General features: G+C 38.8%; 1 protein-coding gene across 2 annotated transcripts in view; it reads left to right on the top strand.

Moving 5' to 3' along the window:
- The window catches only part of nfx1 (nuclear transcription factor, X-box binding 1), a 71,158-nt gene that overhangs the window by 39,419 nt on the left and 6,962 nt on the right, over positions 1-24,777 (top strand). The window contains exons 9-21 of one of the 2 annotated variants that reach the window (XM_043689966.1): positions 657-874; positions 4,396-4,493; positions 5,208-5,238; positions 5,960-6,042; positions 9,539-9,647; positions 10,589-10,708; positions 11,958-12,037; positions 13,312-13,542; positions 14,657-14,730; positions 17,595-17,696; positions 18,335-18,376; positions 21,672-21,770; positions 22,765-22,831. In XM_043689966.1, coding sequence (XP_043545901.1) covers positions 657-874; positions 4,396-4,493; positions 5,208-5,238; positions 5,960-6,042; positions 9,539-9,647; positions 10,589-10,708; positions 11,958-12,037; positions 13,312-13,542; positions 14,657-14,730; positions 17,595-17,696; positions 18,335-18,376; positions 21,672-21,770; positions 22,765-22,831 — 1,354 coding nt within the window. The remainder of the gene's footprint in view (positions 1-656; positions 875-4,395; positions 4,494-5,207; positions 5,239-5,959; positions 6,043-9,538; positions 9,648-10,588; positions 10,709-11,957; positions 12,038-13,311; positions 13,543-14,656; positions 14,731-17,594; positions 17,697-18,334; positions 18,377-21,671; positions 21,771-22,764; positions 22,832-24,777) is intronic. The other variant, XM_043689967.1, reaches the window with a different exon arrangement.

Below are 24,777 nucleotides of genomic sequence, written 5' to 3' on the forward strand. Positions count from 1 at the left end.
ACTGATTTTTTAAAAAAATTAAAACATTATGACAACAGTGTTGAAACTGAGATCGCTTTCATGCGTGAGTATGCACGCGTGCAGGAAGTTGGGTGGGAGTTTTAGTTGATTGATCGTAGTAGAAAACTCTTTACTTTACAATAGAAAGTCGGCATGGAATCTGATGCCATGATAGAGCATGTCCAAAGTTACCATTTCTCACTAGTACAGCTGTAATTAATTTTGTGTAACCGCATTATTACAATTACTAAAGCTCATCCTACATGTTTTATGTATTTAAAAGACACAAGAAATAATTGTTAAAAAATTGGTTGTGTCTGTTCCATGTTGTAATGCTATGTAATTCGCAAGTTTGCTTTTTTTTCCCAATCACATCTGTGCATAAAAGATGTGATTGGCAAAAATCCACTGGCAAATTGAACCAAGATTTTTGGATGCAAAACCATTTTTCCCACTTTAATAGCTTCGATTGTGAGCATTTTATATGGATACTGTAAATGCTGTTTTTAAATTTCTGTATTGTAATCTCACCTTGTATTGGCTCATTGTAACTATGGCTCATTGATTTGTCTGTCTGCATGACTGGTACATGCTATAATAATCCCCTTGTACCTTATTGTTTACTTCAAAGTTTCATGGATTATTTGCTCCCTTAGGAAACTCGACTGTGGAAACCATACCTGTTTGCAGCTGTGCCACCCATCTGCATGTCAGCCTTGTCCTCGCCTGCCAGCATTGGTACACAGCTGCCCTTGTGGGCAGACTCCTTTGTGCAAACTTCTAGAGCTTGGTTACCCTGAGCGTAAGAGCTGCACTGATTCTATACCATCGTGTGGGAAGACTTGTGGCAAGCCCTTACCTTGTGGCTCTGATGGTGAGGAGATTAGATGGCTTTGACCAGTTGTGTTTATGAACTTTTTTTTTAATTGATGAAATGAAGTTTTTAAATCATATTATTGAGGTTCATTAATAAAAATTTTAAACTGGTTCACAACTTGGAATAAATTCTGCGTGGAATTTGTTAGGATTGTTAAAACATTATTGTGGTACTTTTCCATAATTTGTTAGAAATCACTAAGGAGTTAGCTATTTTCAGTTTGTTGTTCATAATATGGAGAAAACTTGTTTCCAAGCTGTAAATTACTTAGTGAAAACCAAGTAAACATATCCTTGTGCATTCTAAGCTATGGTTTTGTAATTTCAGTCATGTTTGCTTTTAATGGGGAAAGGTCGAGTATACTGAGACTGCAATCATCATTGGCTTAATTTGATTGGCCATCCTGTTTTGTTTGTATTTGCTTCTCAAACATAATTATGAACAGAAAATGTAGCAAATTTGAGATAAAAACAGATACTGGAAATGCATAGCCATTTAGAGTATATCTGTGAGGTGAAAGTGCTTTTAAGCCTTCTGATTCTGCATGATGCAATAGAACTGTCAACAATTTGTTACAAGTGGCTAGGAAGAGAAAGAACCGAATGAGTGTGAGACTTCATAAATGGTTATAGCACCAATATTTCACCTGCATTGAATGTACCAGGTCTCTGCTAGACCAGTGCACCTAGTCCCATAGCCTTTTCCCTAGAGACGTGCAAGTGGAAAACTGTTACATAATGTAGGCAATTATAGGTGAGTCAAGAGAAATATTGTGTAGAAGTCATTGAAGATGGAAAGACATCAGCGAAGTTCTTAAGCTGAAAACATGAAGGAAATTGAAGATCAAACAAATAAAAACCATCTCGTAGATTTGTAATAAAATTTTGACCCAAGGCAAATGCATAGCTCTTTAGTGTACATCTGCAAAGTGGAAAAGCTTTTAAGTCGTCTGATTCTGCCTGCTTTGTGTTCGGCTGGCTATCTGAGTAGCAATACCCTATCAGACCAGCTCCCTACGTTTAGAGTGTCCGGCTGTTTATTGCTAAAATCTAAAGCTACTGGTCAGTATTTCCAACAGAGGTATTCAGGATGCCTAGAAAAAGGTAAAACACTGTTCTTGTAGTTTGTTTTAAACTTGGATAGAGCAGTACAGAAAACTTGATAAGTATGGGATAGGTGTGGGTCTTGATGACAGCCAATCTCTGCAGTAGTGAGCCACAGGGTATTATTTGGTCATATTTACAGGCACATTAGAAAGTGTCCTAACATGTTTTGTGCCCTCGTAGAAGGGGCTACACCATGAGCAGCAAATACAATCTCAATTCTCTTTTTCAAATCAGTTAAGTGTTTTGGACACTGCTTTCAGTTTGAATGAGAAATGGAGAAGTATTGTAATGTTCTGCATGGAAGTATCAGGGATAATGAAATGTCAGTTAAATTAGGAGAAGATCAAATAAGAGCATTCCCTTTCCAGTAGCACCCCAGGGATTGTAGTGGTACCACCACCTTCACAAGGGCACTTAGGGTGAGGCAATAAATACTGACCTGGCCAGGGACATCCACATCCCTGCAACAAATATTGAAATGAAGTCCTAGATTAAAAGTTATCCCTGTAAAATAGAGACCAAGAAATCTGTTTTGTGGAGACATCACAAAATATGTAGTGGGGTGAATACTAACCATTAGTGTGCAAGGAAAGGGTGCTGTTGAGTGTTTAAGAGTGGAGGCCAAAACCAGTCCTCTTAGCACTGGAAAAGAAGCTCTGCCATAAAAAGATTTCTCTGACCTTTCTGGTATGGAAAGAGGAATCATCAAATTAGATGTCACTAACATGGGAAAATTAGGAATCTCTTGCAGACTCGGTGTGGCTCTGGAAAAGCACAGCAGGTCAGGCAGCATCCGAGAAGTAGAAGAATTGATGTTTCGGGCATTAAGCCCTTTTTCAGAGATGTGCGGTGGGGGTTTGGCTGAGAGATAAATGTGAGGGTGGGGGTGCACCAAAAGTAGCTGGAAGGCCGGTGGGGTGCAGGTAGGGTGTGACTGTGATTGATCGGCAGGAAGAGTGGAGTGGATAGGTGGGAAGGAAGATGGACAGGTCAAGAGGGTGATGCCGAGTTGGAGGGTTGGATCTGGGATGAGGTGGGGGTAGGGGTGTAACTGCGGAAGTTGGGCTGTTCCATCCTACAAAGGCAGGCATAACTGGGTCCATGCGGGAGCCCATGGCTATCCCTTTGGTCTGAAGGAAGTGGGAGAATTTGAAGGAGAAGTTGTTGAGGGTGCGCACCAGTTCCGCTAAATGAGTTTGTTGTTGGAGGGGTACTGGTTAGGTCAACAAGAGAGGAAGAAATGGGGTGGGGGGGAGCGCGGAGGGAGTTTGGAGGCAATGGTGAATACAGGGCATTGGAGGCCAGAGAAATGAATGTCATGGAGGTGAAGCGGGTGGGTGGTGTGGGAATTCCTAGACCAAGGGAGACAGGATGGTGTCGAGATAAGAGGCCAAGTTCGGTGAGGCAGGAACAAGTTGACTGGTGCAGTCAGGTTAGTGGCTTTTGGGTAAGAGGTAGAACTGGGTGGTACGGGATTGTGGAACTGAGGTTGGAGGCTGTGGATTAAAGATCGCCTGAGGTGATGAGGTTGTGAATGGTCTGGGAGATGATGGTTTGGTGAAGGATGGTGAGGTCGTGGTTGATGGGGTGGTAGAGGAGGTGTCCATGAATTGGTGCCTGGCTTCAGCAAGGTAGAGGTCAGTGCACCACACTATCACTGCGCCCCTCTTGTCTGCTGATTTAATGGTGAGGTTGGGATTGGGGCAGAGGGAGTGGAAGGTTGCGCTTTTGAGAGCATGAGAGGGGTGGAGAGGTTGAGGCGATCAATGTCACGGCAGCAGATGGAGATGAAGAGACTAAGAGACCAGGGCAGGATGTCCAAAAGGATGAAGAGTTCTTGAGTCAGAAGAAGAGGTCCTTGGAGGGTGGTGGGAGTCGCAATTGAAAAAGTAAGCACTGAGCAGGGGACAGTGGAAGAAAAGCTGGATGTTGCAACACGTAGGGAATTTGTTGACCCTAGTGTGTGCTCCAACTTACTCATTCACTCACTCTCACACAAGGGCTTATGCCCAAGACATTAGATCCTGCCTGACCTGCTGTGCTCTTCCAGTACTACACTTTTCAATTCTGACTCTCCAGCATCTGCAGTCCTCAGTTCCTCTCTAGGTCTCTTGCCGTCTGTTAAGGTAATTCATTGTCAAATGTATGTTTGGAATATTGTAAGATAGGATACGAATTAATACTCCATGATGATATTAACACTAAGTTTCTTGAGTGTTCTCAAAATTAGATAGCCTGCTTCCAGGCCAACAGTCTGAAGCAAATATGACTTAGTGACTGTATACACTATATTGCCTTTTCTGAGACTAGTCCGTACAGCTAGTCTTCAACAATATTTGAGAATTTTATTTGCAGGAATTCTGACATTCATGGTCATCAATAGAATTAAGTTTTTTTTTCTTTAAAATATAGGTTCCATTCATACTTGTAGTAACCTTTGCCATGAAGGTGAATGTGGACCATGTGCTGGAATTTCCACTGTTAACTGTCGGTGTGGATTTAAAAAGCAGGTGAGGGAAAGGTCACATCTATAATACAATATATTATATCTACTTCATTCAATTTGCTTTCAATACTAATTCACATCTCATTGGAGTTAGACCATGGCAAGGACAGATTTAGGGAGATGGCAAGTGTTTATGCAGCAATCCTTTTGAATCTGGAAAAATATGAGTAATTTTTCACAGAACCCAGTTTCCTAGCAGAGATCAGGTTTATTTGTCAATCAGTTTGACTTCCTAGTGAGGCACTTGTCATTATCAGGCACATGCATGCTGGTATGTTGAATCAATTCCCAGCATGCAAGGGAACCCAGACTTCAGATTTTGCATTTAACTCCGCTGAACACCCACCCATCTACATATTTTGCCACAAAAAGTATCTAGCCTGTAATTAAAATAATTACCAGTCTCCGAAGACAATGAATAGATGAACTCTAAGCCATAAAAATTCTTACCACCACTAATAGTGTGCCATTTAACAATAGATTCACTATTTAATTTCTGTGGTTTGATGACGAATTAAGTTTTGCCATTTCTAAAGGACTATCTCCAAAATCATTGATAGAAATACATTCCTTAATTGAACTGTTTACTCACATCAGTGGTTGACCTGTGTGGAAGAATTTAATTCTGCATTAATCTCTGATAGAAAAACTTCAGTTCAAGAAAAAAAAGTTCAGTGAATTTCAGCTTGTGTAATAATTATTATTTAATCCTGCATAGGATGTTCCCTGTGTCAACATCACAAAGGAAGGTAAGCATCGAGATGCTTCCATTTTTTTTTGGAAATTAAGGTAGCGATGTTTTCAGTTAAAACGTTGTTAGAAATTGATTATTTGTTATGTTTATTTTTTTTTAAATAGGCGAAATGAGATTTCACTTCTTACATTTTCACAATTCTGCCCCATATCATCACCCAAGGTTTTGAATGAGAGATTCCAAAAATCTATTGTGAAACTAACTGCTAAATAAAAAATTTGATAGATTCTTGTGGCGACTAGCTTGTTTTAGCCTATCCTGCCCTCCTTTGTTGAGAAGCCTTCCTAAAGTATTCGTACGATGTTAGATAACTGGCCAAGTTCTACTCGGCATACAGTAATTTTGTAACTAACCTTTGCTGGTCAGTGTTGAAAAGTGAATACTAAACACGTTTCCCTTGTCTGACACACTCTAGTGTGGTCACCTCTGTCCAGCACTTGTAAGTTTAATGCGCACACGTGTTCTCACATGTACATGCCGCAATTACTACCCTCATTCTGTAACCAGTAGCAACCCCATTGGTACCTAGATGCTGTTTTTTTTTCAAAATGAATTTCATAATTTGTTGACTATATTAGAGATACTCATGGTTTAGTAGAAATTATCAATTTCTTATTGTATCAATGAAATTTTATTTCTGAAAGGAGATTGCACTGTTGTGAAAGCCTTCATGAGTTGCTGTGTAACACCACCTCTACTGTAATTTTCTTATGTAGCAGATCTGCTCTTTCTGTGTGACAAGCGTTGCAATAAAAAACGTTCTTGTGGCCGCCACAAATGTAATGAAATTTGTTGCGTGGTAAGTCGATCAAATATGTTTGAGACTTTTTTAAACTGCACACTTTATTGCCCCATGATGTACATTAAATATTGTGTTCTGACAAATCACTATTTCAGAAGATCAGATTAGATGCATAGATATATCTCGTACTCTGTAATAAAGGCCGGTAACTTATCCTTTAAAATAAATTATCCATAGTCAATTTATCTTGTATTAGCATGGTTGCATTGCTACCTACCATTGCACAGGTAATGGTTTCCAAAAACAAAGGAGCAAAGTGGAAGCAACCACATGCTCCAGAATGCAGTCAGAATATGGGATGATGAAAGAACTTCAGAAGTAAGAGCTAGAAAACGATACATAGTCCTTCAAGTTGCTCTGCCACTCAGCAAAATCATGGTTGATCATCTACCTCAATTTCACTTTCCTGCATGATCCTATTCCCTTTGGCTAAAAGTCTATCTTTATCTTAAATATACTTGGTGAGAAGTTCCAACCCAAACAGCTGATAATGTGTACTCAAAGAATTTTCTCCTCCTCTTAATTATAACTTCTCCTGCCTCTTATTTTGAGTCTAACTGTTTTCCAGATCCCATATCCAGGGGAATTTTTTTCTCTACATCTATCCTTGAAAAATGTTATCTCTTTGAATTAAATCCGCACTCATTCTTATAAACTTGAGAGAGTATGGACCCTCAATATTCTTAGGATAAAACCCTTACCCCAGCAAACAGTCTAATGAACTTTTCTGTCACACCTCTGGAGTAAGAGTGTCCTCCCTGAGGTAAGGAGGCCAGATTTGAACACGTTATTTCACACGTGGCCACATTTAAATGTTGTAAGATGTGTAACAATAACTAGTATATGATTTGTCATTGTCCACATAGACATGAACATGAATGGGCGGCACAGTGGCTCAGTGATTACTACTACTACTACTCACTGCCGGGACCCGGGTGTGATTTCAGGCTTGGGAAACTATCTGAAGTCTATACACTCTCCCCATGTCTATTTGGGTTTCCTCCCACAGTCCAGAGATGTGCAGATTAGGTTGATTGTGCAATTTAGCATGGCCATAGTGTCCAGGGATGTGCAGGCTTGGTGGATTAGACATGGGAAATGAAGGTTTACAGGGATTGGGTGTGTCTGGGTGGTATGCTCTTCAGAGGCTGTGTTGACTTGATAATCAAATGGCCTGCTCCCAAACTGTTGGGATTCTATGCTTCTACGAATACCAAAGTCAAAGGATATCAAAATCCTTCTAAATATAAAAAATTCGCAATTCCTTTGTTGCAAGTTGATATTTTTCCCACAAGTTTATAACTTCATACTGTGTCACATTGTTTTCTATTTGCTGTTACATTCTTTTCTTCGACCTAATCATTTACAAGGATTGGTTTCAAAAAAAAAGGGGGGTTCTTTATTTGAAGGTAAGTCTATGTACAAACTATATGCCCTGGAAGCTAAATAAAGTACATCTGACTTTTGCTGCTCTTTATGGACTGCATATCATACAGCTAGTATTGTCCTGAATTGAATTTATTGACAGTTCAGAATACACAATCTTAAAGATATGTACATTTTTTTTGTAACTCACTTGTGGGTTGAGTGATGCTGGCTGGGCCAGCATTTATTCCCCATTTTCCAGTTGCTTTGAAGATGATAGTGAACTGCCTCTTGAATCACTGCAGTCCATTTGGTGCAGGTATTCCCCCAAAATGCCACTCGCGAGGAATTTCCAGGATTTTGGCTCAGCAACACTGAAAGAGCAATGATATATTTTTAAGGCTGGCTCGCAAATAGCTTGGAGGGAAGTTAGCAGATGGTGGAGTTTCCATGTATCTGCTGCCCTTCTAGATGGCTTGTTTATGTGCTTCAGAGAACCCAATTTTGATGTATGGTCAGAATGGAGTGAATTCAGGCAGGTTATCTTCCATTTCAGTATTGGATATTTTGTGGTCACCTTCTACCTTTTTTTGCAGCATTTCTTAATGCTAGCTGCAGCTTTTGACATCTAATCCAGAATCTTCCAGCTGTTTTGTCTTGATTGACCACTAAAGGTACTGCCAGTGCCTTAGCTGGTCATATATTACTGCTTAACAGTAATGATGGTGCTGTTAAGCTTTTTGATTTTTCGTTCCTGGCTTAACTTAAGCACTAGCCACAAATAATAAATTTAGTTGTGAAAACTGACTTCAGGAGTTCCAAAGTGAAAGTAAATAATGAAGAAAATACTTTTTACAGACTTAGTGTTACTACATAGATTCTTCTTTACAGCCCAGTCTGTAGTCGTTAATTTCATTAATGAATTCCCATGTAGTGAGATGGCCTGCTGTCTGCTATTCAGTTTCTGTTCTTGATTTAACCTTGTGGTTAGACTTTGAACAATTAAGCTCTCACAGGTTTAACCTAACTTATGGGAATCTGATTCCTGTTGGCTTCAGCAAGGTGTGATCCAATACGGAAGTAATTGTATGTGGAGTTCCCCCTACAGAGATGTACCCATACAAAAGACAGGTTTCATACTTGTTTCACTTTAACACCAGCTCGTTTCTTCTATTGAGTATGGAGGGGTCGAGGTTTATATTCTGTGTGGTTATGTTCAAAATCATGCCACTGCTGCTGAATGTGAAAATTAAAAATCTTCAGAAAACACATACTAGTGTTACATAGCATCCTTTTCTTCCACACATGCCAGTCATTCACAATGATTGGTGAAACAATCTGGATTGTTTATTTCCAAGTAAGATTGTATAATGTTCACTAGGAGCGAAGTATAGTATGCCTGAGTTTTACCACTGTTGCTCAAAGTTACATGACATGTCAGTCTTAATAAATCACATTCTGCCTCAAGATGGTGGTGTTTAATAGTAGTTTAATGTGGTCTCTCCTTTAAAAGTATATGAACATCATAACACCACATCTGCTCTTATCATTCCCATAAATTTAATCTGTCTGTCTCTCACTCCTGCATCTTAGTGTCCTCTCACCAACTCTTGTTGTCAGCAAATCTGGATGCATTAAATTTTTACAACTAGCTTGCTGTCCGCTGATCTCATCTTAAACATTTGGTATTTTTTAAAACCACCTTCATTACAATATGTAAAATTCTGTCACTATACAACATTTAAGCTCTTAAGATATTAAGGTTGTTTTATTAGATCATGCAGATTATCTTGCCTTTAAGGTGCAGGCTGGTAGTTGACATTGCATTAATATATGCACCTTTGCTCATTCTAGACCAATTTATCTCAATTTTCTCTGCTTCTCACCATTCTGTCTGTCTGACTGTCACACTGCTGCTTCCTATATTCCATGCTCACTGTTTTGTGGAATTCCACAGTAGACTCAGTAACATTTCAGAGAGGCACTATTTCAGTTATTTTGAAATGTATGTCTTGGCAAGTTTTTGAATGTATATGGAGAGTGAGGGTTTTATTTTGTTAAATAGATTTTTGAATAGTTTTGAGACTACTGTCAAATGTCTTGTAACCTGTTTGGTTTCATTTTTAAGGATACTGAACATAAGTGTCTCCTTCTCTGTGGACGCAAGCTTAACTGTGGACAGCACAAGTGTGAGGAACCTTGCCACCGTGGAAACTGTCAGAATTGCTGGCAAAGTAGTACGTCTGAAGTCAAAAAATATAGTAATCTGACTTAGTGTCTATGAATTATGCAGCATTTTATAATATCAGAGTCCCATTCATGGCCCAAGCATGTGATTACATAAATGCAAGTTTTCTACTAGATAGAATCAGAAGCTTGAAGAATACACTCTTAAAACAGATGTTTAATAAAATCTAGCCTTTACCATAGCAAACCAGTTAGTCCATAACAGGATTCCAAAGGATCTTTTAAATTTTGTGAACTGGTTGCTCAATAAGTTTTTTAATCTGCTGCATTGCATAAATTTCTTATTTTTGTTTGAGTCTAGGGGCAGTCCTTCATTGATTTCACAGCTGAAGAAAATGTCATTGGATTTGATAACTATCTCTAATTTGCCTGAAACAGTAGGACCTTTAGTTTAACAAAAAAAGAGAGCCATGCTTAAAATAAATTGTTCTCTGAAACTAGTCTTTTGACAAAAGACCTTTCAAAAAACTGTCAAAATTGTCCTTTGTCACCAAGAATGCTATTCCACACAAACGTGGAAAATCAGTGTCCCCTATTCTGCACTACTCATCCCTCTCAGTCTTTTGTTAAAAGTCACTCCTGATGCTTAACCTAGAAGCTGCTTAGCAACCAGGGGAAACCCAGCTTTGTTTGTCACAAACAGCTCTTCACACCCATAGCAAAGAGTGAAGTAGATGGGTAAATGAGGCTTGTTGGTTAAAATTGATTTGCTATGTCTGCCAAACTGAAAGTTCACTCTCGCTGGACACCTGTTCAAGGTAAAAGATGTCTGAAAATGTTCAGTCTGACTCCTCGATCTCCTTCCCATTTTCTTATTCTACACTCAGTGTAACAGCTGTTTCTTCATCTGTTATTATCCACGTGTAGATTACATGGTAGTGCAAACTCTTGGAAGCTAGATTATGCAATTAATCCAACATTTGCTGTTTAGGTTTTGATGAATTAACATGTCATTGTGGCAAAACAGTGATCTATCCTCCAATACCATGTGGCACCAAACCTCCAGAGTGCAAAAACCCTTGCATCAGAGAGCATGAGTGTGATCATCCAGGTAAGAAAGAATGGCTTGACCATGCTCATTAAATTGAAATCCTTTTGTGATTTTTGGTGGAGCACAGGTGATTAACTGTGTTTAAAGAGATTTAAGTGAATAGTTTGGATAGTTATGAATGGTGATAAGTAGTTAAGGGGCTATCTTTGAAACCCATAGGGATAACAAAGTTGACTATAACTTGTTTGACTTCACTTAGGCAGTATCCAATGTGATCTAAAATAGCAGAGTATCATTTCTGCACCGGCTGGACCAAACCTCATGGAGTCTCTAGCACCCATATTTAACTAACACAAATGATTTTAAAGAAGCATGAGGAGGGCTGCTTAAATTAAGTTTAAAGAGCGCAAGAGGAGAGTGACTTCAGAGTTAAAAGCACCAGTGGAGAGTGGCCTCTCATAAAACTAGCATGCATGTGAACAACTTTGGAGAGATTATGAATGAGAGGAGAATAGTTTCAGTGAGATCAAAGCAGGTCCACGTTTAAGGGAGTAAGTGATCCTGGACCAAGGAAGGAGCCTGATGAAGGGCTTTTGCCTAAAACATTGACTCTCTGCTCCTCTGATGTCCCTGACCCGCTGTGCTTTTCCAGCGCCTCACCTTTCGACAAGAAAGGAGCCATCAATCACAAAAGCGAGGGAAGGCAGAGAAAAGATTGGGATATTAGATCAGGCCTTCACCATCGAGGGAAGAGATGGAAAAGATTCATCTCTTAGTGAAGCACTTCTAGCTGCTTCCCGTCCCTCTCTGTTCTCTAAAATGGAGATCCTGCTGCAAAATGACCTAGGTTCTCCAACTCCCAGTTAATCCTCTTGATGCATAACTTTAATTCTACTCCTTTTTTGAAACTCCTTTATCTGTCGAGTCAAAAGACAATGCCTGCTGTCTTAAAATAGGAATTTGATCCTAGTAATGCCTCTGTCAAGCAGGACACAACAAGATGCGTTGGAAAGCAAAAGATATCTAATTTCTGTGTTGTGGCATAAAAATGCAACCTTGATTTATTTCTTTTACCCCCGCAAGTGATATCCAAAATAAATACGCTCAATCATTGGAGAAAATTAGATTAATCAAATATTCTATTAAATATATTGATGACCTTGTTCTCAACCCAGATGTACCGGGTTCCGTATGACGGTTAGTTTATTGGATTAGAATTGTAATTAGACCATGCAGTCTTTTTGTGCACTTTTGAAGTGTATGGATATTTTAGACTGTCATTCATGTGCATCTTGTTATATTCCTACAGTATTCCACAATTGTCACAATGAGGAGAAATGCCCACCTTGTACTTATCTCACTCAAAAATGGTGCATGGGAAAGCATGAAGTAAGTACGGGGATGCGGGGGGGGAATAAACCAGAATTACTTTGATGTCACTCCCTATCAAATCCATAGATTTAAAACAAAACTGCAGAACATCGGTTCTTCTCGGGCTTTGTTTAGTAAGTCCAGCGCTGACCGCTGATCACAAACGTTTTTTTTTGAAAATCTCAACTTCTGTCTTTTTAATACAAATACAAAGAATAGTTGAAATCCAGCAGATTGAGAAATTTATGAACTTGCATCCTTTGTACGTTTTTATAATGAAATTGAAAAAAAAATTGCAAGCCACTATTAATGCTTACAAATAGCATATGTTTTTAATAAGACGTCGAAGCAGCAGAATGCCATTCACCCATTGAGTTTGCTCTCCTATACAGTGGGATAATGGCTGATCTGGTAATCCTCAACTATGCAGACTCTTCACCTTTTTAAAGATGCAGGAATTCTGATAGGCAGTAACCTGCCTAATAGACAATTAACCTGTCACATTTCCTGGAAATGATGGTCACAGAGTTGCAACCAACATTTTGGCTGGTTGATCAGATCACCGCTATAGTGGTTAAATTTAGCCCACAGTTTCTTGGCCTGATCACACACAAGACAGAGATTCCCTATAGAGGCAACCATGCTGAAAAGGTTCTCAAATCATAATGTGTACAGAAGCCTATGAAACATCTTTGATTCTATCATTGAAATGGATTTCAAGTGCAAGTCCTTCATTCCTGATTACAAAATTCAAACAAATATATTAGGGAATTTACAGGTTCACTGTTAGAATCAAAATGAAGATAAAAGCCATGTTCGGGTTGTTGACCATACATCAGAGTGGGAAGTATTGAGACAATACAGAAGAGCAATGTCTTTTTCCATGCTTTGTTGTAATGCAAGCAAGGGACCCTGTAGTAACGGAATAGTGGATGCAGTCTTTCAGCAGTGTAACTACTGTTGATCTAGATTTTAACTGAGATCTATCTGCACACTGAAGACATGATTTCTTCTCCATTTGAAGAGAATTATGTAAAAGTTATTTGTTACAAACAACAGCCTATTTTTGATTCATTTACTTGTCTATTTTGCATATCTGCTTATCAGTGTAATGCAGTTGTGCTTTGATAGTCAGTTTATATTAAAGCATAAATCAAGGACAATTATTTTCAAATTTTTAATTTTTTTCCATTTTCAAAGCCAAATGCAGAATTTAGATGCTTAGATTACAGAACATGATATCTGGAATGGATTTGAATTACATGGATTTAATGGAACACTTTCTTTACCAGATGCGGAGCAATATTCCTTGTCATCTGACTGGCATTTCCTGTGGGCTTGCATGTAACAAGCTCTTACCTTGCGGAATGCACAAATGTAAGAAGATTTGTCACAAAGGTGACTGTGTCACTGAAGAACCATGTAAACAGCTGTGTATCATTCCACGACCTGACTGTAATCATCCTTGTTCGTCTCCATGCCACCCAAATTTACCTTGTCCAAAGACCCCCTGCTCTGCAGAGGTAAGTTTATTATGTGTGGTTTCTGCTCAGAAAATAAAGTTAGCCTTGTGGAAATAAAAAGTTTGGATTTGCATGACCTGTTACATGATTGAAAACACCTTGAGGCCTGAGTGTTACTTTTGAAATGCAATCATACAATATGTAAACAAAAAAAGCAGCCGATATATGCACAAAATTGTCCCTAAAACTGCAAGTTAATGAGCAAATTAAAATTGAAATGCTATTTTTATTTCACACTGCCAGCATCTTCACTATTTTGATTTGTATGTGAATGAGTGACCTGTTTTTGGTGCAGGTACTTCTTCTATAATGTGTTCTTGTACAACTCTACATTATAGAAGAATCACACTTTAGAAACAATGCTTAAAGTGTTGGTGGTGTAGTCATGTTACAGCCAGCACGTTTTAAAAGTCTACACTTTAGAAACAGTGTCCCCAATTCGGTAATCGTGTCACAGCAAATGTGCTGTAATGAAACGCACGTTAGTGTTTCATTTATAACCTAAGGGAAGAATGTTGGCCTGGACCGGTACATTGGAACAACTTAAGTTCTTTGCTGTAGTGGCATGGAATTCTTGTGCAACTTCTTGACCAATTAGATGTCCTGTTGTTTCAACATTTGTATCCTAACCATGATGCAATGCATAATTCGATCAGTGCCTCCCAGATATGTGTGTCACTGTCTTCAGTTCTGGTGAAACGTAATTGAACTGAAAATAACTGTTTCTCCCCACAGATGCTACCTGACCTGTTGAATCTTTCCAAATAGTTGTTCTTATTTCAGATTTCTAGCGTCACATTTTATATTATTCTTAGCCTGTCAGCTTGTAAATATTTGAAAGAATGCAAATATGTATGAGTGCTGTGGAAAAGAACATCGAAAATAATCATTTGACTCCAACTGTAAACTTGGTTGCGTTTTGAGCACAAGAAAACTTGTTAAAGATATTCAAGTTTTATACTTTAAAAATGCAAAGTACCAGGACCAACTCAAGTAATTTCATTATTTTTAATCAGTGCAGTCAGAATTTCATACTCTGGCTTTTGATAAAGATGTAAATGTACAAAGTAGCTACATTAGGCTAATATTCATGATTACATCTGTTGCATTGCAGGTAATATTATATTGTAGCTGTCAACGGAAAAAAGAGATCATGATCTGCAGTGAGGCTTCGAGTAATTACCAGAGGTTTGAACTGCTTCCATTTGCAACTGAGACTGAAGCGTGATTTTTTAAAAAATATACACAGTTGGGCAGGCATTTTTGCCATTATTCATTATTCGTGGATGAGTGAATATTTTTTTCCTGTGTTTGAGGATGGAGGTAACCTTTTCAAAAAAGTTCCTTTCTTCAACATCGACCATAAGCCGTACCCTAAGGTAGAAATAATACAAAAAGGTTGCATACTCCTCGATTCTAATTATACAGCTATATTTTTCTAAACTTATACTAATATTGGGCCTCAAATGCTTTTCCTGTTGGTCCATATGACTGTCAGACACTCCTAATAGTTTTGGACTAAATTGACCCATTAAAGCCTGAACTTACAGCATTGCTTGTGAACAAGAGATGCACGAGATCAAGTAAACCTTTCACATTTGGTTGATTGTAACTTTGCCCCCAACTCGCTCACAATGCCAATCCTTACTCCCCACCATTTTTCCAGATTACAAGGCCACCAGCTCCTGTTCCTCCTCCCAACTTAAAATCTTACCAAAATAGATGGGGATAGTGGGTTACAGCCCATGCCTGTCATCTTTCATCACAAGCATTCATGCCTGGCAAGTTGCCAACCAGGCCAGCTGTTGGGCTAAGAGCAGAATAAAGTAAAATTACATTGCTTTTTAATTACAGCAAAACCAATCACTTTGCTGAGATTTGAGTTTCCATTGCAAATACACTCCCCAGTTTTCTAAAACATGTTGTGAAACCTATATCTGCACCTGATGTGTTAATGGCATACTCATGAGTCGTATATGATAGCTGATGGCCTCAAATCTGTGATTAAAGCTTTGTGGTATGTAATATTGAAAGTAGTGATCTGGAAAGTTCAAAGGACTATTCCAGTTGTTGACTGAAGTAAATAAGCTGGGAATCCTAGTGAGTGTCTTTAGAACTGTTTAGGCACAAAGACTTTGTACACCTCTCTTTGTGATTTTCTTTTTATAAATGACTTGGATGAGGAAGTGGAAGTGTGGGTTGTAAGTTTGCTGATGACACAAGTTGTTAGATTGGTGGATAGTGTGGAGGGCTGTTGTAGTTTATAATGGGATATTGACAGGATGCAGAACTGGCAGATGGAGTTCAACCTGCAAAAGTGTGCAGTGATTCATTTTGGAAGGTCGAAATTGAATACAGGACTGTTCGCAGTGTGGAAGAAGAGGGATCTTGGGATCCATGTCCATAGATCTCTCAAAGTTGCCTCCCAAGTTGATAGAGTTGCTCAGAATGTGTATCGTGCGTTGGCTTTCATTAGCAGGGGGATTGAGTTTAAGAGCAGTGAGGTTATGGTGCAACTGTACAGATCCCTGGTTAGAACACATATGGAATATTGTTCATTTCTGGCCACCTCATGATAGGAAGGATGTGGAAGCTGAGAGGATGCAGAGGAGATTTACCAGAATGCTGCCTGTCTTATGAAGAAAGATTGAGGGAGCTAAGGTTTTACTCATTGGAGCAAAGAAGGTTGAGAGGTGACTTGATAGAGGTTTACAAGATGATGAGAGGCATAGATAGTGGATAGCCAGAGACTTTTTACCAGGGTGGAAATGGCTATCTCAAGGGTGTATAATTTTACGGTGATTGGAGGAAGGTTTTGGGGAGATGTCAGATAGGTTCTTTACTCAGAGTAGTGAATGTGTGGAATGCACTGCCCACAGCAGTAATAGAGTCCAACACATCTAGGACATTTAAGCGACTCTTGGATTGGCACGTGGATGATAGTAAAATGAAGGATATGTAGGTTAGTTTGTCCTTAGAGTAGGATAAAACGTCAGCACAATATCAAGGACTGAAGGGTATATGTTCTAAATGCAGATTCGCATTGTAAGACAAGCAGGTCCAAACTGTACTCCTTTCGTGATTCATAACTCCGTTGAGAGGGAGTATTTTCTTCCATTCATGTGAAATTCAGGCCTCGACCATGTTTTGAAATTGTAATTGAGTACCTTTTGATTGTTTGGCTCCGTATGGTGACTCCTTTGCCAAGGTGACTGTGAACGAAGCTAGATAAAAGCATTGCGAATGAATAAGTGTAGTGAGAATGGGTGTTCAGGGCATAATTATGGTTGGTATGTTGAAAGCTGCTGTATATATGTTCTATCATTTTGAGGCCAAGTGTCGATCACGTGTAGCTAATGAGCAAATCCTAAGACTTGAAATGACAGCTGCTGAAAGGCAATACTTAATGGTGGGTGTGAAATTCTCTATGCCTGTCATCACTTTACATGAAGAAACAGCTAATGCCAAAACTCTTAGCTAGTTGAGAATGTAGAAGATGCTGGAAATGCATTCGTGTTTTGTGTTGAGTTGTGCTAACCCTGCCTGTTATGAGGAGCTAATTCTGCTGCCCGGTTTGAAGCGTTTAAAAATGCTGTTAGTTGTCTCCTGAGAGGAGATGAGAGGAGTTATTGGTGGGATGAAGCTGGTTTTCAGCAACAGCCTGTGGTAGAAGTTCAGAATGGAAGTGACACCTTGCTATGACGTTGACAATATAAGTCAGACATGTCGACAGTCCATCAGTACAGCAGATGTGAAGTTGATTAAATATCCAGTCTGGCTCACTAGTGGAAGCAAGGGTGGGGATGCTCACTGCCTAGCTCAATATCACGTGCAAGCTGTGTCCCTAATCTGACTGGTAGCCCAAAGTGGAGAAGCAGCAAAAAAAACTTTCTAATAATTTACTGTCGTAATACTTGAATTATAATGCTGTTTCACCAGAGCAAAGTTGAACACGTTCCCTGTTGTTTATTGTTTCTTTTCATTTATGATTATAACTTGAAAATGAATCCTCTTTATTTATCTTCTTGTTCTTTTGCTTACACTCTATGTAGGATAACTGCTATTTCCATGGCCAGCAAACTTTCTGATGTGCATCTTGGGGACTCGGTGGAAATCAGTAAACTCATTTCTAAGAAAGAAATGAAACAGAGCAGGTAAATCATTCTTTTATGCATTGGGAGGTGGAGTTGGAATTTTCCAAACAAAAATGTAAAATAAGTTGCAAAAGCACCAAGAGCTACTAAGTTGAACAATAACTGACCTATTTCATCCAGGTGAGCATGATATGGTTTTATTTTCAACCGCTTGAATTTTGGATGGTGTTTATTATTGATTATAAGGAACCTTATTTCTCAAAAATAAATTGTGGAAAGTTGTACAGAATACTTAGAGACTTGAATCGAATGGACGTGGGAAAGATATTTCCACTTTGAGATGAGGACCCAAGGGCACAGTATCAAATAAAGCGTTGATCTTATAGAACAGATGAGGGATTTCTGCACCTGGGGCCAGGGTCGGGGAATCTGGAATTCTCACTACAGAAGGCTGTGGAGCTCAAGTCATTCTGTGTATTTCAGACAAAGATAGGTTCTTAATTCGTAAGGGAATCAAGGGTTATAGGGAGAAGGCAAGAAAATTGGGTTGAGAAACAGATCAGCTGGTGTTTGAATGGCTGAGCAGAATGATGGGCAGAATAGCCTAATCCAGTGACTTTATTTTGTAGCTAATCAATGTTTGAAGTGTTAATGTCAGGATGGTTGTGCTGCTATAAAATTGCTTCTTTTCCATGCAGATTGGAGTGTGATCAAGAATGTGCAGCAGTAGAAAGAAATAGGTGAGTTATTCTATGACATGCTATGACATGAGAGATGCATTTTCCAAAATTAAATGTGTTCTCATATTGCTATAAACCAAATGTATGTTGCCTTTTCATTTAAGACTGCCCAAGCCTGATTTAGTTTACAGATTTTCAGTTTGTGATTGATTAATGCATCGAAACAACATCCACTAAAGTGTTTGATTTGCTTTAACTCTGGAATAGTCTTATTAATTTACCCTAAAATACTGTGTGCAACTATTGATGCCAAAAATCAAAATGATGCGTGTTCATTGTTGAAGATTGCTCATTACACTTGAGCACATGAGGAAATATTGGAGAAGCTTGTGTTCCAATATCTAACAATAAGAAACTCCAGAGTTTGGGAGGGGAGGAGGAAGGAAAAGAAAATTCATTACTTTGCATAAATCATTAATTTAGATAACATGAAACCAACATAATCACCATCTTCTAGGTATGTTAGTCTTGTGGGAACACAGAGTTGGGAGCTTTAATGAATAGTAAATTAAACTATTGTCCAAAACATGATGAATATTTGAAAAGTAAAAGCTATCTTTGAGGTAATTGAATCTCAAGATGTTGGGGACATTTAAGGTGCTGCTGGATATCAGGCAAGGTGAATGGATGTGTTCAAGGAGTTTTTCCTTCCTCTAAAATTCTTAAACATGGCATATCGTTTGCTTGTGTTCTCCAAACACCTTTTGTCCCTTTATTTTCTTTTTTGCTAAGTTCTGCATTTTTGTAGTTGATTCAGTCCAATCACAATTTAGCTTTAATGAACAGATGCATGTATTAATGTTCATCCTGTTTAATTCTATTGTTGTGAATTGATGCAAAGATATGACTAGCTTAGTTCCTGTGCTCTGTGAACGTTTAAGCTGTTGAACATATGACTTGATTCATATGATCAAAACACTTCAACAGCAAAAAGCTGCCTTTAATTTGTAAGTAATTTTAATTTATGGACATTGCCATAAAGCACAGATAACAAATTATTTTCTATTTTGGACGTGTGCATTCCAGTGCTGGGCAATGTTAACATGTAGAGTTAACAAATAGTCAATAAAAATGTTTAAAGCTTTTAGGAATATTCCTATAGACAACTGACACTTGCCCTTTATTATACATAAATTAGATAGAACTTGCACAGTCAAATGCAGAAGGTGCTATGCGCTGCTTTGTCCTTGCATAAGCTACACACATCACTATCTAGCTGTTCAGTTAACTGTTGAATGGTGTGGCATTGTGCACAATCATCATGAATGTGTGTTTGACTGGCAGTTCCATTCTAAACACCCTTTTAGTGGTGGAATAAGCCTTAATTGCGTCAAGCAACCTTTTATAATCTTGAGAATTAATTTTCACAGGCTTTGAACTTTTACTTATTGGAGATTTTTCCCAATTTTTTTGTTTTCAATCTCCCTGTTCCCTATTTCCTAACTCCCCTGTCTATTTCTGTTTTAATATTGACTTCTTTATTTTAACTTCGCTATCTTGGCCATAACTCCAGACAAAATCTGTGGCTGATGAGCTGAACCCTTCAATTTGTGGCTAGTAACAGTCTGGCCAACACCAGATTCCAAAAGACTGGTGACAATGGATTTGTAAGAGAAAGTAATTTTGGTAGTGAGGCAAGGTTTTTAGGACAATGTTGATGGATTATTTGATTGCAGCAGGCATACCTAAGTCTATATTTATCCATTTCAAATAGTGATCACTGAGTAGTGGTCAAGATTGAGTATTCTAGCCAATAGTGTTTCCTCATTCCTAGTCCAGGGATATTGAGGACAGTTTTATAGGGAGTTTCCTGTTGTCCTGACTGAGAATCGATTCAGCATAATTTGAGGATCAAACCTCAACTATACTTTTAGGGTAAACTGAATTGAGTCATCAGGTAACCTGGAAATCAGCTTTCAGAACCATCTTTTCTGCTATTGGTGAATTTATTCCCAATCACATCCAACTTTTATTCCTGACCCTTTATAGCATCTGACATTTTAAAGGGTTTCCAAATCTTGAGTGCTGAGTTTGTTCTTCTCAAGGCTGCCATCACCTCTGCTCAAAAAACAGTCCTTTGCTTTTGTCTTTTCTTCTTTCCTGTTTTCCACTGCCCAGCTCTCACTAACTAATATAGTCTCTGATTTCCTTTCCTCTTAAGTCCTTGAACATGTGGCCTCCCAGCTCCATGGTTTAAATCTTTTGCAGTGATGTTTCTACTCTGCCATAGAACTGAAATTACCTCTGTCAAGATGCAAATAATATCCTATATGACTGTTTCTTTAAATTCTCCCTCTTTTTCACTTTCTCTGCGACCTTTCAGATCAATGAAGATCCGTTGTCTTTCTTTGGTCCCATTCCTGTCTAGCACATCTCCAGCAATGGATTGTCTTACCATCCCCACAATGTTATTTCTAGATTCTGTCCTGGATCTATTTTTAACATTCCCTAGTCTCTGAAGGACAATATCTTTTATCTTTAAAGACATAGCATACATGCAAAATGTGAAGCAGATAATCCTCCAGGTATATCTTTCCACTGCCCCTCAAATTTTCGCTACTGGCTTCCATCTCCATTTCATTGTCTTCACTACTTCTGTTTCACTTCATCTGTTAATGGAACTGTAATCTATAGATTTATTATCAAGTCTCCACTTTTCCTAGGACTGTCCTAGCCATCTTCCAAAAACATCAACTCATTAAAACTCTATAACCCCTAGCCATCAGCCTTATCCTATGTTAAGTGTTAACCTTTGCTTAGTGGTAGTATGCTCATCTCAAGGCCAAGAGTATAAGTTCACCTAATTGAAGGACTTTGCAAGTATAGGGTAATTTCCAGAAGCTTCCACAAAAGATCATGTCACAAGTTGCAGTTGTTGGATGAAGGCTAAGTATTGGCCTGGGCATCAGGTGATCTCCTCTGTTACTTTTAAGAAAATGTAATAGGATCTTTGAGTTCATGTGAGAGGCAGATAGGGGCCTTGGCTTAAAACTGCATCCAGAAGTTAGAATGTTTGACTGTGTGCAGCATTCCTTTAGTAAAACAGTGTCAGCCTGCAGATTGTGCTGAAGTGATATTTATCTTGAGCCAGCAGGCTTTATTCACATATGCTGCCGTTGAGCTATAGTTGACCCCTAAAAATTGGCCTGGATGCTAACCGAACAGTATTGATCCATTAACTTTTGGTTTATATGCATAACAATGTTGGCTGTTTGCTAACCTGTCTGTCAGAAGTGTTTGAGTTCCTCTTTGCTGTTCATAATGTTTCTTATGTTTCTGTGTATATTTTTCACAGGAGAATAGCAGATGCTTTAAACATTAACCCTGCCTCCGATCCATTTCATGTTCGCAGTTTAGGATCCAAATACAGTGAGAGTCTAAAAGAGGATGCAAGGTAGGTGATGATTAGTATTGGGCACATGTAAAATGGAGTGCAGATAAATGATGACCAGTTTTAAAATCGCATCTGTGTTTGACATCTTGGCTACAAAGCAAATAGATTAATAATTGTATTTACTAATTTGTCCAAGCTGGATAGGCATAGAATTTTCACCAGAGCTTGAAATTCTGGAGTTACAACTGATCAATAAGCAGCTGAGCAAGAGACAAGTTTTGTGTCCCACCAGATGTAAAAAATCTTTTGTTTTTGTTTTGTTTAGATTACTAGTTATAATCATTTGTGTTTCTAAAGGTAGTACTGATTTTTTTTTTTGTCATTTTTCTCTGGGGCTCGGATGGTTTTTGCCAGAGAAAACGTCTGTGCCATTTTGTCACAAATAATGTTTATATAAGTAAACATGTTGATGTTGAGTTGGATGGATTAGTGCCATTTATCAAAAAGCAATCCCTCTGCCTAGATAAAATTTAAATTGTGGCCTGCAAACATCAATTTTCATTTTATAAAATAGAAAAATCTAAGGCATCTCATTCAGTTAGAATGGGTGAAATGGTGATTTTTTTTTTATTTCCTTCACTGGAAGATTTAAGAAAATGTACCAATGTCACATTAACTAAATACGTGGTTGTAATAAAATTGCAATGGTGGCCCTATGCACATAGCAAAGGATTGAAATGAAGTGATGAGAAATGAATCCATTTGAAGTGGTAAAAAATAAAGATCAACCGTGATCTTAATGGCAAAATAGACTTGGCCGACTCCTGTTGTTCTTTCAGTTGTTTGTGGAAGTAAACAAATGATGCAAACCATTGCAAATAATGTATGATGTTCACAAGTATCAAATCCATCAGGTGGTTACATGTCCTGGAAATTTACCTTGATTAAAAGTAAGTTTTCTAATAACCAACTGGGAATTAGCATGTGCTTAGTTTTCGGAGATGTATTGATGCAATAAGTCATAGGTCTGTTTTCTTTTTAATCTCAACTAAAGGAAAGATCTGAAGTTTGTAACTGAAGTGGAAGAAGAAATTAAAACTCTTGTGGAAGCTGTTAGTAAGGTTGGTGCTGCAGCTAATAAAGTGCCTTTATTATTACTCTCCAACACAATGTCCTGTTTGAAAGATCTAACTGTAAAAGAGCTAATAGAACACACAAGTTTATCATCGCTGGTGGTCAACATTAAGCCACATGCTGTTTTGGAAATGTTCACCAAGTAAGTTGAGATATGTCATCCAATGTAGTAAAGCATGTGGCATCCTCTTCCACATTTTAGCTCAGAATCAAATTGGCAGATGAATTAAACTTTTGAGGATAAATGATGGTGGGTTCACCAGGGGTAAACTCCCTCCACTGCAAATTTCTTCTGCTAATCAAGGAGCAGAGTTTGAGGGGTGTGAGGGAAATGAACCACCTCCCTTTGGTGGCCAGGCGCAGCACTTGGTGGCATTTGAATTCACTTAACAGCTGGAATAAAGAGTCTTTGGATGACCATGAAACCCTGGTTGACTGTCAAAAAAGCTGATCTCGTTCATTAATGTTCTTCAGGGAAGGAAATCTGCCATGCACATGTAGTCTGGCTGACATGGATTGGAATGTCATGTAGTTGTACAGGACTTGGTTAGGTCACTTTTCAAATACTTTGTACAATTCTAGTCAACTTCCTATTGGAAGGATGTTGTTAAACTTGAGAGGGTTCAGAAAAGATTTACAAGAATGTTGCAAAGATTGGAGGGTTTGAGTTATAGGGAGTGGTTGAATAAGCTGGGTTTATTTTCCTTGGAACATTAGTGGCTGAGGGCTCTCCTTATGGAGGTGTATAAACACATGAGGGATGTGGGATAGGGTAAATAGAAATGGTCTTTCTCCTAGAGTAGGGCAGTCCAAAACTAGAGGGCATAGGATTAAGGTGAGAAGGGAAAGATTTAAAAGGTACCTGAGGGGCAACTGTTTCATGCAGAAAAAGTGGTGTGTGTGTGTGGAATGAGATGCCATTTTAAAACGCATCAGGATGGTTACATTAATAGGAAGGATTTGGAGAGATGTGGGCCAAATGTTGACAAATGGGACGAGGTCCGATTGGGATGTCTGATTAGTGCAGACAAGTTGAAATGTGGGGTCTGTTTCTGTGCTATGTGACTCATAGATAATGGGGTTGACTCTCAACTGCCTTCTGAAATAGGCAAAAGTGAGGAGTGCAGATGCTGGAAACTAGAGTTTAGATCAGTGGTGCTGGAAAAGCACAGCAGGTCAGGCAGCATCGGTTCCTGAAGAAGGGCTTTTGCCCAAAACGTCAATTTCCCTGCTCCTCCGATGCTGCCTGACCTGCTGTGCTTTTCCAGCACCACTGATCTAAACTCTGCCTTCTGAAATGGCCTAGTAAGTCACTCCGTGGCACCAATCTCTCGAGTCTCAAAAAAAAAACAAAAGCAGACTAACCATCTAATATTGATCTCAGCACCAGAAATTATGGTAAAAAAAACAGCTTTGTTGACCCTGCAAAGACAACATTATTAACGTCTGGGGCTAGTGCCAAAATTGGGAGAGCTCTCTGACTAGTCAAGCAACAGTGTCACAATGTCACTGACACCACCCATCACCATCCTGGATAGGTCCTGTTCCACCAACAGGACAGGCCCAGCAGAGATGGCAGCAGAGTAGTAGACAGTCAGGAGAAGTTGCTCTGGGAGTCATCAACATTGACTTCAGACCCCATAAAGTCTTATGGCATCAAATCAAACATGCAAAAGGAAATAAATCGCCCACCTTCAGCAATTGCTCCTGTTGCACACCACTTGGAGGAAACTGAATGTGCTGTGGGTAGGGCGTTTTCATTGTCCACCACCAAAAGTGGCTCAGCAGTGGCATTACTAAGTCAGGCCCTGAAGGGCATAGTTACAAGATTGGGTCAACAATAAGTGGTGAGAGAAAACCTACTTGACCAAAACTTACTTACCAAAACTTCACCAGTCCTTCTGAGTTTTTCTAGCATTTTATTTCAAATATT

The sequence above is a fragment of the Chiloscyllium plagiosum genome, chromosome 5, assembly GCF_004010195.1.
Source record: "Chiloscyllium plagiosum isolate BGI_BamShark_2017 chromosome 5, ASM401019v2, whole genome shotgun sequence".
NCBI lineage: Eukaryota > Metazoa > Chordata > Chondrichthyes > Orectolobiformes > Hemiscylliidae > Chiloscyllium > Chiloscyllium plagiosum.